The sequence below is a fragment of the Phycodurus eques genome, chromosome 10 (genome assembly GCF_024500275.1).
Source record: "Phycodurus eques isolate BA_2022a chromosome 10, UOR_Pequ_1.1, whole genome shotgun sequence".
NCBI classification, from domain to species: Eukaryota; Metazoa; Chordata; class Actinopteri; order Syngnathiformes; family Syngnathidae; genus Phycodurus; species Phycodurus eques.
The window spans coordinates 2,206,207-2,220,601 of NC_084534.1; the positions used below are offsets into that span (position 1 = coordinate 2,206,207).

The 14,395-nt window shown below is 44.1% G+C and overlaps 1 protein-coding gene across 15 annotated transcripts in view; it reads left to right on the forward strand.

Annotated features, from left to right (window-relative positions):
- The window catches only part of cadpsa (Ca2+-dependent activator protein for secretion a), a 215,140-nt gene that overhangs the window by 103,085 nt on the left and 97,660 nt on the right, over window positions 1-14,395 (forward strand). For all 15 annotated transcript variants that reach the window (XR_009769288.1, XR_009769289.1, XM_061687059.1 and 12 more), the window contains one exon: window positions 771-877. Coding sequence is in view for 13 of the 15 variants with exons in the window: in XM_061687059.1 (XP_061543043.1) it covers window positions 771-877 (107 nt within the window). In the remaining 2 variants the exon portion in view is untranslated. The remainder of the gene's footprint in view (window positions 1-770; window positions 878-14,395) is intronic.

The following is a 14,395-nucleotide window of genomic DNA, read 5'->3' on the forward strand; positions in this document are numbered from 1 at the left end:
AATATGGAACACGTGTAAGTCAGATAATAGCACATATTATTATTATAACACAATATTACTACATTACTGCATGATGAGTGTTGAATGTTGTTTGCATCCCTCATGTCGACCATATTTTCTCTGGATGTTGCCATTACTCTTTTGCCACACTGACAGATGTGACACGTTACTTTAGGTAGACGACATTACTACTTATTGACTTCAAACTGTGCTAGCCTGTCAGCAATAATTGGGACCTCAAATAACGGTATAATGGGGGCTGGCCCGTGACCCTATTGAGGATAAGCGTTATGGAAAATGGATGGATGGGGGCTGGGTAAAAACACAGGGTATTGTCTTGTACGTAAGGTTTAATTTTAACATTGAATCTTTCTGTTATTGTTTCCGCTCTGAAAAAAACATTCTCATATACCAGCCAGCCCCACTTAAAGCATGCTGATGCTCTCTATATTTTGGATGCTCTCTACATTTTTTAATTTAGACTAATACAATGGTCCAAATTTTAAAGATAGATTTTGAGGCAAAAGGTACTCCTAATCAAAAATATGTGAATAACTTAAACTTTTAACTTCAGTGGTTGGCAGTAGGCAAGCTTACATGCATGTTCTTTATGTAAAATCTAAATGTCAAAGAACATGATTTATTATTTCAAGGGTGTGTTTGCTACCTGTGGAACGGTTGCATGCATTAAACCTTTATATAACCCTTGGATGAAGAAGATTAAGCTTGTGTTTCAGATGAGACTCTGAATTTGGACTTTTGTGCAACAGAAAATGTTGGCCGGTTGGTCACTCCTGCAAAAAAACTTGAGGACACCATTCGCTTGGCTGAGCTTGTAATCGAGGTACTGCAGCAGAATGAGGAGCACCATGCTGAGGTTAGTGTCAATGAATGCACACACACACATATACACACACACACACACACACACACACACACATACACACACAAACTCGTTTAACATGGAAACATTCCCATATTATTCTGTTAGTGGTAAGGCTGTATGCATCGCCTATTAATTACCATTTCATTAAATTACAGGTTATTCTTAATTATTTTAATTTAGAAATGGACAGCAGATTTTAAACACAATTCTCAATTTGGGTTGCGACACAGTGATTTCCAGAGTTTGGAAGACTATTTCAGAATGTTTGTAAACAACAATTGCCAGGATACGTCCAGGTGGCAGAACAGAAATTGCCCACTGCAGACCTGAACTGAAACAATGACAAAAACCTGCTGTGTTTAGGCTTGTACCGCCAGACACAAACCTAGGTTTAAAAAGTATTTATTTTTGTTTTTTTTTAATTTCCTTCAAAATGATACTTGAAGTACTTTAGCTAAATCTGAATATATGTTAAAGGCCTAGCCCAGGAGTCAGATGTGTAAGTGATCAGCATTGCAACTGTCCCACATGGCTAGTATTTGATAGTCATAATACTGTGGAGTTTCTGTATGTCCCATATGATACAATATGTGCCTAGGCTTCGAAGCGTGTGTAGAGTAATCGAGGGGCAGTTTCTGCAAAACATGGATCCAGGCTTTCTTCTTTTAGGGCAGGAGCTGAAAATTATGACGTCCAAAGCCTCACTGGCCTGTTGTACCGCAAGACTGCTTCTGGAAGTGGTTCCAATTTTGCCGTGACCAAGTGTTTATAAAGGCTGGAGAGAGATTGAGTATTTAGAAGATAAGTAAGAGGATGGAGTCTCGTTTGGAAGAGAATAATTTTTGTCATGTGTGGGGAGTAGCTGGACCCAAGAGCAGGCGGAGGCAGATGTAAAATGATGAACAGTTTATTGAGAAAAGGTTATGGAGGTGGTCCTGGATGTGTTGGCAGGCGGCGGTGTGGACAGGTGGCAGGCAGTGGACAGAACAGGAGGCTGGCTTGGTGGCAGGAATGACGTGGGTCAGGAACACAGGGGAGCACTGGGAACGAGGAGACACAAGAGTTAACAAGGGAAGCGAGGAACAGTATAGCTTACTTGACATAAGGTGGGCCATGGTACCGCTAGGAGAGGCTGCAATACTTAGGCAAGGATTTCCGGGAACAGGCAGGCTTATATACACCGGTGGTGATGAGGCTGATTGAAGACAGGTGTTCAAAACAGAGAGGGGAGGGGCAAGAGAGAGAGGCAAGAGAGAGAGGACACAAAGAGAGAGAGACAAATCTCCCTCCCGGCTCCAATAATGGAACTGCAGGGCAGTATATGAAAGTACCCCCTTCTCAACGGACGGGTCCTACCAGGCTTCCCCTGGTGAGCCACGTAGAAGTCGTCCAAAAGAGTAGGATCGAGGCTGAGCTTCCAGGAAATCCATAAACGCTCCTCCGGCCCAAACCCTTCCCAGTTGAGAAGGTAATGGAACATCCTCCCCCTAGGCCTCACGTCGAGGATGCGCAACATCGTGAAGGCTGGATGCTCATCAATAACCGGGGGATGGAGGGGGTTCGGCCGGAGGGCTTAGGGCGCAGGTGGAGACAGGCTTCAGCAAAGAAGGAATGTGGGATGAATTTTCAGAGACTGTGGAAGCTTCAATTGGACGGAAGTACGATGATCTTGGTAATGGGGACGGGACCAATTAAGTTTCCGGGGACTCTGTCTGAAGCGGGAGGTCATGAGAAGAAAGCCAGACAGATTGGCCCACCTTGTATTCAGGCATTGGGGAGTGATGACCGTCCGCGAGCTATTTATTGCGTGCGGCGGACCGGGTCAACGCCGGTCGGACGTCTTTCCACACTGCCTGGATTCTCCAGAGATGATCCTTGACGGCGGGGACTGCCACTGCCTGCTCCTATTCTTTGAATAATGGGAGTTCCTGGTGAGCCTGGTCTTTTGATTGGAGGGTGCATGAGGAAATAAAGTGACCGGATTGACCACAGTAGATACATAGCCGCTGGATGACTCGATGCTGACGCTCCTGTGGGTCTAGACACGTTTTACCTATTTGCATGGGCTCTGTGGTAGCTATGGGGAGTGACGGAAGTGTGGGAGATGGTGCGGGAGGCGGGCGAGAAGCTGACGGCATGGTGCTCTGAGTGGGAGGATTCTTACATACGGGGACCCTCCTCTCTTGTGCTCTCACTCGCAGTCGGCTATGAAGCCGAATGGAAAGGGCGATGAGATCCTCGAGAGAGGAGGGCTCATACCGGACTGCTAGCTCATCCTTGAGTTGGTTGGAGAGGCCATTTGAAAAAATCCCCTCAAGCGCCACGTCGTCCCACCCGCATTCACCTGCCAATATCCGGAACTCAATGGAATATTCCGCTGCTTATTTAGCGCCCTGAGTGTGAGGAGGCGATGGGTGGCTTCTTTGCCCTGAACTGGGTGATCAAATACTTTGTGGAGTTCGGCGGAGAAAGAATCGAATGAATGAAGTACCGGAGAGGAGCTTTGCCATAATGAAGTGGACAATTTTGCTGCTTTGCCGCGGAGGAGGTTAGTGACATATGCTACTTTGGATCGTTCGGTGGATAACTGTATGGTTGGAGTTGTGAATACGAGTGAGCAATTAAGAATAAACTGGCTACATGCACCTAGGTCCCGGAGTAGGGCTTGGGCGTAGGGACATGAGGTTCTTTGTACGGGAAGCGGGGTGGCTCGGAGGGTGCGGGCTCGGGAGGAGTACTTACAGGGGGTTGAATATATTGCATTTGGTGGGAAAGGAGGGAGACATGTTGCGAAAGGGAGTGGAGCGTTTCGGTGATTTCTTGCAGGTTTTTGTCCTGCTGTCCAATGTGGGCGCCTTGGAGGGTAAGTGCGTTCTTCAGAGCCTCTGAAGTTGGTGGGTCCGTCGTGGCCTAAGTATTCTGTTACGTGTGGGGAGTAGCTGGACCCAAGAGCAGGCGGAGGCAGATGTAAAATGATGAACAATTTATTGAGGAAAGGTTATGGAGGTGGTCCTGGATGTGTTGGCAGGCGGCGGCGTGGACAGGTGGCAGGCAGTGGACAGAACAGGTGGCTTGCTTGGTGGCAGGAATGACGTGGGTCAGGAACACAGGGGAGCACTGGGAACGAGGAGACACAAGAGTTAACAAGGGAAGCGAGGAACAGTATAGCTTACTTGACATAAGGTGGGCCATGGTACCGCTAGGAGAGGCTGCAATACTTAGGCGAGGATTTCCGGGAACAGGCAGGCTTTTATACACCGGTGGTGATGAGGCTGATTGAAGACAGGTGCTGAAAACAGAGAGGGGAGGGGGGAGAGAGAGGACACAAAGCGCCCTGCCGGCTCCAATAATGGAACTGCAGGGCAGTATACCACAATTTCCCCTTTATGGGAACAATTTTTATTTGATAGCTTCTAATAAGGTAAGCTAAACCTACGTAACATTATTTCGGACACATTAGGTTTGCTTAACAAAAACTGTATTTTTCACCGTTGCTCATTTTATTCAAAAGTGAGATGTTTATTGTGTTCCAAGGAACACCTCAATGGGAGGAGCAAAACCTTGTGTACCCCAATTTATATAATCTTGCTCATGCGTTTTTGTGCACGGCGGCATCGTCTGTACCATGTGAAAAGGTATTTTCAAAGCTGGAGAGCAGCTGTGTTAAAAAAGAAACAAAATCCTTTCAAACCAAAAACGTTTGAGAAACTTTTTGTTTCTGAATAAAAATGAATAAATCGTGCCCTGCTCTTTACTGCTCTTTACTTTATTGCCCAATTACACTGAACAATCAAGCACAATCAGCCTTCATGGTTCAACAAGCACTTTCACTCACCCCTGCCTACTTAAGGCATGTGTTCATGTCATTTTCCAAAGGTGAGAGAAAAACATTATTATACAACCTGCCTTATCATGTGATATTACCTTTGTGGGCTTACAATCTGTGTCGATGTATGTTGTAAAGGTAAGGACATATTATCCTGATGTTTGGCCATCGGCATGGCCGTTGGGCAGCCAATGAGCGTTGGTGAGTGTCGGCCATTTGTGTCCTGCACCGTTGGCATGAGTCAGTAGTGACCTCAATCCAAACTTCAAGTGCAATATGATATTTCACCTTCACAGAGTGTTTTGCGCGCAAGGCCAGATATGACAGGGATCGCTCACATTTTAGGGTCGCTCCATCCAGAGTGCATATCTGGGATGAGGGTGCGTAAAATACAGACTGAAGTGGACGGGAGAATCTGCGCAGCCAGAAAAGGCATGCAGCTGGTTCCATTTTCTAAAAGTAAAAGAAAAAAGACGTACACCTGCGAGTCTTTTCCAATTTAAGCACGTGGGAGAATATGGCCCGAACTGAGTTGTGTCAAACGAGTTCATAAAGCAATCCCATTCAGTATGTTTACTCAAAAGATTTGTTCTTTTGAACGAATCATTCAAGAATGACACAACATTAGTGTCAAGCTCATTGCGATTTAGTTGTTGGCTACTGCTTGCTCAAATAAAGAGCTTCATCCTTAAATACGCTGGAGTACCTCTTTCCAGTAACCGTACAACTCATTCACCTCCTTTCCCCTGTGGATGCCCCCACCATAGCTAAATTGGTCTCCAAGGCCAAGTCCTCCACCTGCTCTTTTGACCCCATACCCTCAGCCCAGGTCAAGACATCTCTTCCCACACTCTGCCCCATCATGATGGACATAAGCACTCCCAACAGTCTGGCACAGTTCCCTCCAGTTTCTTTCTGTTTTTGTTTTTAACCTGTCCTGTTCAGCTGCATGACCTTGCAGAATGGTGGAGCTGTATGCCTTTTGCGCTGGAAAAGTTTTGCTGTACGAAGCGGAGTTTGAAAAACTCACTCTGCTTATTTTAAAAATGTTTTATCATTCTGATGTTTATTGAATATGGAGCTGGAGAGAAAAGGGTTTTAGGGGACAGACAGAGGGACAGTTTAAAAACTGCCTCAGTCACTCCCATCCTCAAAAAGCCAGCCCTCTGATAACTTCAATAATTACAATCCATCAGGTTTCAGAATCCAGCACAGCGCAGAGACTGCCCTTATCAAAGTAACAAATGAGCTCCTCATCGCTGCCGACACTGGCCACATACTGTAAGCATTCTTATTCTTAGCATTCTTCTATCCAGTATCTCATACCATTCTCCTCAACCACCTATCTCCCTACATGGGCCTCACTGCCATGGCCGTCTCCTTGTTCACATCCTACCTCTCCCACGGGCAACAGATTGTCTCCATTAATGGTTACACTACCACCCCTGCCCCAGTACATGGTGGTGTCCTCCAAGGCTCTGTGCTTGGACTCCCCTCTCTTCAGTGCCCCCACTTGGGCAAATTATCCGCCACTAAACTTCGAGTGCTGTGCTTATGACACTCACCTGTACCTCTCCACCAAACCATCAACCCACCTTCCCCCCAGGCCCTTGTCAACTACCTCTGTGAAATAAAAAGCTGGATTTCATCAAACCTTCTAAAACACAACAGTGACAAGATTGAGCTCATGGTTGTGGCTCTTACAGCACTGCTCAGGAAGGTTGAAGATCTCCTCCTCGACATAAACGGCTGTTCCATCTCTCCATCCACTGAAGTCCGAAACCTGGGTGCCATCCTGAATTCCACTCTCTCCTTTCACCCCCACATCAAATTCAATACCAAATCTGCCTTTTTCCACCTTAAACATATACCCAGACTCAGTCCTCCATTCTCTAAATCCGTTGCAAAGATCCTCATCCACGTCTTCATCACGTCCTGCCTGGATTACTGTAAAGGAGTCCTATTCGGGCTAGCCAACAAAGCCCTGGACTCCAGGCTCTAGTGCGTCCATAACTCAGCTGCTAGGGTCCTCAACTGTGCCTTGCAGCACATCACTCCCACACTCATCCATCTACACTCTCTCCCTCTCTAGTCCTGCATCACTTAAAAAACCCCTGTTCTTCACCTAAAACTCCCTCCATGCACTTAGCCAGAGTACCTGTCAGACCACCTTAATCCATACGCCCCATCCAAGGACCTGAGTTCTTCTACTGAGTACTCCTGAAAGCTCTTGTACAGGGCAGATGCTTTTTCTTCTCGCTCTGCCTGCTTCGCCTCTGTTTGCATTTTTTTTCTTTCTGATAAGCTTTTTTTTTCTTCTTGCAAGGAAATTGGAAGAAGCGACTCCTGGATATTTTTAAACTTAAGGGACTTTACTTATATTTGTAGATGCAGTTGTTGCCATATTCCAGTATTGTTTTGATACCCCCTTATGCGTGAAGGTGTCCTGCTAATTAGAACAGGCCTGCTATTGGCAACGAGACCAGCAACAAGATGCCTCTCTATTCCACTAAGGACTATCGCGGACTGATCCAGTCCGCGAAATGGACAGTCTGTAAATGAAACCACTCTACCGATGTCTCAAAATGATGAGCAGAAGTGTGCTAACAGACAGCCACTAGCTCAATAAAGAGGATGGATGTGGACTATGGAAATGGTAATGGATCATCCAGCAGTTCTCCCTGGAATTTACTGGAAGCAAAGCCCAAGATATGGGACAACATCTCAAAGGGAGGACACCGGAGCAGCAGATTACCGAGGAATTACCGAGATGGCCTGCGTTGCGGGCTGCTTCAACCCTGAGTGAGCGGCAGCGGACGGTCGCTGTGGCGAAGGGCAAGAAAAGAGGATGCGAGTCAGTGCAAAACATTGACATCAGACATACAAATTTATTTGTCTTTTACAAGACTCTGGCCAAGAATGCTCATCTGCCACCACGACTGAAAGGTATGAAACTAAATCATACAAGAAAAAAATTGCACCCCAAACGTTAATAGTTGGTGATGGAGCTGTCAGGATGTGAAACGTTTTTACAGTGAGAAGAACACCAAGGTATTGTGTTTTTCCAATGTCTGATATCCTGGAGATCATTACTGAGCACGCAAATGTGAAATCTGTCATTATACACACAGGGGCCCTGGATGTTGTCAAGCAGCAATCAGAGGTACTGAAGTGAGATTTCATTGATCAGCTAACAAAAGTGCAATGTTTGGATGCTGAGGTTTTCATAAGTGGACCTCTCCCAACTGTATGATTTGGAGATGAACATTTCAGAAGGCTCAGTCAATTACAACCCCAATTTCAATGAAGTTAGGACGGTGTGTTAAACATAAATAAAAACAGAATACAATGATTTGCAAATCATGTTCAACCTATATTGAAATTAATTCACTACAAAGACAATATATTAAATCTTCAAACTGATAAACTTTATTGTTTTAGCAAATAATCATTTACTGAGAATTTTATGGCTGCAACACGTTCCAAAAAAGCTGGGACAGGGTCATGTTTACCACTGTGTTACATCACCTTTTCTTTTAACAACATTCAATAAACGTTTGGGAACTGAGGACATTAACTGCTTTGTAGGTGTAATTCTTTCCCATTCTTTCTTGATGTACAGCTTCAGGTGTTCAACAGTCCGGAGTCTCCATTGTCGTATTGTACGCTTCATAATGTGCCACAATGGGAGACAGGTCTGGACTGCAGGCAGGTCATTCTAGTACCCACAATCTTTTACTATGAAGCCACACTGTTGTAACACGTGCAGAACGTGGTTTGGCATTGTCTTGCTGAAATAAACAGGGGCATCCATGAAAAAGACGTTGCTTGGATGGCAGCATATGTTTCTCCAAAACCTGTATGTACCTTTCAGCATTAATGGTGCCTTCACAGATGTGTAAGTTACCCATGCCATTGGGACGAACACAGTCCCATGCCCTCACAGATGCTGGCTTTTGAACTTTGCGCCCATAACAGTCCGGATGGTTCTTTTCCTCTTTGGCCCGGAGGACATGATGTCCACAATTTGAAAAGGACTCGTCAGACCACAGAACACTTTTCCACTTCGCATCAATCCATCTTAGATGAGCTCGGCCCAAAGAAGCCAGCGGCGTTTCTGGGTGTGGTTGATAAATAGCTTTTGCTTTGCCTAGTAGAGTTTCAAGTTGCACTTACGGATGTAGCACCGAACTGTATTTACTGACATTGGTTTTCTGAAGTGTTCCTGAGCCCATGTGGTGATATCCTTTGCACATTGATGTCGGTTTTGGATGCAGTACCGCCTGAGGGATTGAAGGTCACGGGCATTCAATGTTGGTTTTCGGCCTTGCTGCTTACATGCAGTGATTTCTCCAGATTCTCTGAACCTTTTGATGATATTATGGACCGTAGCGATTGGTTTCCTCTTTGAAGGACTACTTTAGGAAATTCAAGAAACGTAAAGAGGAAGGCCTGGTGGGTGCACACCCCTCCCAGAACAGCACAGCCATCGCACTGCAGTGTGGGGATGATCGTCCAGGCAAAGCATCTTCTAATTTGCAAGTCGGTGGCTCGCGGGCGCCCTCGGCTGCTGCTGTCCAGACAACCGAAGGATAGGTGCACACAGTCGCGTTCAAGCAACCTGCCAAGTAGCGAGATCGGCGAGCAGCAGAGTGACCTGCGAATGGACTGATACACCTTGTAACGTCTGGAAAGAGAGGTAAGATGTGTGGTGTATCATCACCTGGGCCTCCACCTCTGCTGGCTGGGCCTCCACCACTGCCGGCTGGGCCTCCACCACTGCTGGCTGGGCCACCACCTCTGCCAGCTGGGCCTCCACCACTGCTAGGTGGGCCTCCACCTCTGCTAGCGGGGCTAACACCTCTGCTAGCTGGGCCTTGACCACTGCTGGCTGATCCGGAAGGTGGCAGCGTAAAGCTATATGCAAACATTGCCAATAAAAGAAACAGGGGGCTGCCAAACCCCACAATACTAAAGCACCGGAAATGCAGGGTGTTCCAAACCGTTAATAACTCTAAGTTAATATGGGACTCAACACATAAACCAAAAGGCATTCTTTGTGCACACTTAAACATACAAAGCATTTTAACGAAATGTGATCAGGTCCATCACCTTCTCACTGACTCAAATATTGACTTCCTCTGCCTCTCTGAGACATGGCTCCATGAATCTTCGCCCTCAGCAATACTATTTGTACCTGGTTATAAAATGTTTAGAAAAGACAGGCAGGGTTCTAAGTGAGGAGGTGTTATGATTTATGCCAAGGACACTTTTAATTGTAATGAAATACATGTTACAGATGAGAATAGATTATAATTTCTAATAAACTAATAAACTCTTTCTTTGTCACAGCAAATGCCTTTTATTTTTGTAGTTATTTATAGGCCTCCCTCATCTAATGCAGATTTTTATGAAAAGCTGGAAATTTTACTGAAACAACTCAAACTTGCAAAAGAGGTGATAATAATGGGCGACCTAAATGTTAATTGGGAAGTTAACGAAGATAGGAAAAAATTGAAAAGGGCTATGGATGATATGGATATGACTCTGGTGATTAATGGCCCTACGAGAATTACAAACTCCACCCGCACTCACATTGATCTAGCTTTTACTAATAGGCCAGAAAGGATCTTGAAGCCATACAATATGCTCACAGGATTGTCTGATCGCAATCTTATAATGGTCACAAGAAAATTAAATAAAAGGCGCTTCAAACCCTTGGCCACCACTGAATCCTATAGGATACCAAAACATGAACAACAAAATTTCCAAGATTCTATCCAAGAAGTAAACTGGGATGAATGATTCGCTGGCAAAAATTTAGATGAGGATTGTTCTAAATTTGCCAACAAAATACAAAAAAATATTACACAATTTACACGGATAATTAAACTAAAAGCTAGAAAGAATGGCCTTCCTTGGTTAAACAAATTTATTCTGAAACTGATAAAAGAACGAGATCATTCCTTGAAGTTGTCGGTCAAATCAGGATACAATAGACACCAATTTATTTCACTGAGAAATAGGGTAGTGAAAGAAATAAGAAAATCTAAAGCTGACTTTTTCATTAGTGCTTTGAATAGTGCAAAGGGAAATTCTAAAATAACCTGGAATTTTATTAAAAAACTATTGGGTGATACACAAAATAACAAAACAAAACTAATGCAAATTCAATTAAATGGAAACATCCTGACGGAACCTCAAGTGATGGCTGATGCTTTTAACAACTACTTCATTAAATCTGTGTCAGAAATCTCTGCTAAATTTGCAGTAAAACAAAGGAAGGATTGTCTGCAACGCAGTTCTTTACTGTTACAAATATTAGTGAGACCAAAGTTATCGATTTAATTCATTCACTCAAACCATCTAAGGCAAGGGATGTTTTTGGAATGGACACGAACATGCTCAAAGATCTAGGTTCAACTCTTGCTACTCCTATTGCCTCAGTCATTAATCTTTCAATTTCATCTGGTCACTTTCCAAAGGCCTGGAAATCTGCTATTGTTACCCCTGTCTTTAAATCCGGTGACTCAACTTCTCTGAATAACTATAAGCATTCTTCCGGCCATTTCCAAAATTGCAGCAAAATGGGTGTCAGAGCAGATTGTCCATTACTTAAACAGCAGCTCCCTCACTCTCCACGCCATGCAGTTTGGTTTCAGATCCAAGCATTCCACTGAAATGGCTACATGCCTCTTCATTGAGAAAATAAAATCTTCTCTCGACAAGGGTGGAGTTGTAGGGGCGGTGTTCTTGGACCTCAGGAAAGCTTTCGATACAGTAAATCACTCTGTTCTTCTTACCAAGCTCTCAAAATTTAACTTCTCTCACAAAGCTGTGAGCTGGATTGAATCATATCTGCATGACCGAACACAATCTGTATCAGTTAACAACTACAGATCAGAGTCTCTTAGGCTAACCTCTGGAGTCCCTCAGGGATCAATATTAGGCCCCCTTTTATTTAGTCTTTATATCAACCATTTGCCCACTGTTTGTTCTGAAGCTGAGTGCGTAATGTATGCAGACGACACAGTTTTCTTTGTTCGTGTTCGCTCCAAAGATACTGTTGCTGCTAAACTCACTAATACAATGTCCTGTGTCACAACTTGGTTGCAGGAGTGCTGTCTACAGCTAAACGTTTCTAAAACTGTAGGCATGTATTTCACTAAAACAAATAGAGTATCACCTGACCCCGACATACTTGTTAATGGTGAAGAAAATGCACATTGTCAGCCAATACAAATATCTTGGGTTAATAATAGATTCACAGCTTTACTTTAAAGCCCATAATGACAAATTGTGTAAAAACATCAAATTAAACCTCGCAAATTTTCGTGCAATTCGAAATGAAATGTCAACTGAAGCTGCAAAACATTTATTTGCATTCAATGATTCTTAGTCACTTCAACTATTGCATGACCAGTTGGTCCCAGGCTGGTCAGAAAGCAAAATAAACATTGGAAGTTAAAGTGATGGATAAAAAACCAAGTCACTATCATCACTGTGCAATTAAAAAAAAATACAGTCTTTTAAACTGGGACAGTCTTCACATATTTGCAGATTTAAATTTGATTTATAAAGTACTGTATGATTTGGCTCCAGCTCCTCTGGCTGAGTCCAGCAGCCAAAGAAACAGCTCTGAGCGTGTCACTCGAGGCTCTGTCAGAGGTGACTGTCTCATTCCTCTGCACAGGAGCACTTTTACTAAGTCAGCCTGGTCATTGACGAGCGCTGGTCAGTGGAACTCAGTACCTGAGGAGGTGAAACTGCTTACAACATACAAGGCCTTCACAAAAAAACTGAAAATCTGGCTAGTTAACATCTATAGTTGCCAACACTAAAAGACAAGTATGTTATGATGTTTTCATGTTATGATCAAATGATTTGTGGTTTTATTCTCTCTTAATAGTATAGTAAGTCTTTGATTATGTATCCTGTATTATATTGTCTTGTAGATGTATTTCACTGCTTTTTTACATCATGGCCAGGGGACTACAGATTAAAACTAGCCTTCTGGCTAATTCTGGCTTTTTTAACCATGTGTACTTCATGTGTTTTATGAAATGGCATGGTCCCCTTTCAAATAAACTGAAAGAAAGAAAGATGACAATTCCTTGCAATTGTACATTGAGGAACATTGTCCTTAAAACTATTCGACTATTTTCTCACGCACTTGTTCACAAAGAGGTGAACCTCGCCCCATATTTGCTCGTGAATGACTGAGCAATTCAGGGAAGCTCCTTTTATACCCAATCATGGCACCCACCTGTTCCCAATTAGCCTGACCTGTGGGATGTTCCAAACAGGTGTTTGATGAGCATTCCTCAACTTTCTCAGTCTTTTTTGCCACAAATCCCAGCTTTTTTGGAACGTGTTGCAGCCATAAAATTCAGAGTTAATGATTATTTGCTAAAAACAATATATTTTATCAGTTTGCACATTAAATATCTTGTCTTTGTCGTGTATTCAATTAAATATAGGTTGAACATGATTTGCAAATCATTGTATTCTGTTTTTATTGATGTTTAACATAACGTCCCAAATTCATTGGAATTGGGGTTGTAAATAAGTGTCTCAAAGAAATGTGTACTGCACTCTCTGTGAGTTTCTTTGACAATTTCTGCGATTTTTGGTGACCGCAGACATCAAGGCAGACGGTTTCTGTCTAAATAGACTAGGCGTTATTGGCTGCCAACATTTTTTACTGTGTATGTCATTCAGTGCCCCGAAAGGAAAACATTCGCCTTGTTGACACGGCTGAAGGACAAAAAGATGCAGTTGTTCCCAAACAATCGGAGGAACAACATATAAGGTGAAACGAGGCGCAGATGGATTCATCAGCGTCATCCAAACAATCAGAGGAACGAATGAGGAATGAGATGAGGCAGCACTTTGAATCTCCCACACCCCTCCCAGTCCCAATGGAGCAAAGCCCAACGCAAAACTCATTCTCTTCTAGCCTCAATGCCCTGTTAGGTGTGACGGACAGGATAAGGGCTACTGTCAATATTGGAATCCAGCGCACACCATGCCAAGATCTTCCTCCTATCCCCCCTCGCCTGAAACCACCACCCACTAAGTTGCATAGGGCCCCTCCTCCACCCATGAAGAATCTTATCTGCAAATCTGACTGATATCTGCAGGGTCTTTTCCAGAATAAGTCACAGCCCTATGGAGATCAGGCATTTTTCCATCCATCCATCCATCCATTTTCTGAGCCGCTTCTCCTCACTAGGGTCGCGGGCGTGCTGGAGCCTATTCCAGCTGTCATCGGGCAGGAGGCGGGGTACACCCTGAACTGGTTGCCAGCCAATCGCAGGGCACATTGAAACAAACAACCATTCGTACTCACAGTCATGCCTACGGGCAATTTAGAGTCTCCAATTAATGCATGTTTTTGGGATGTGGGAGGAAACCGGAGTGCCCGGAGAAAACCCACGCAGGCACAGGGAGAACATGCAAACTCCACACAGGCAGGGCCGGGGATTGAACCCGTGTCCTCAGAACTGTGAGGCTGACGCTCTAACCAGTCGTCCACCGTGCCGCCCAGGCATTTTTCATCCCTGTAATTACAAGGTTCTGACCAGAACAAAGAGGTCAGAGCATATTACTCCAATTCTAAAGTCTTTACACTGGCTCCCAGTTAGCTTTAAAATATATTTTAAAGTTCTGCTACTGGTCTA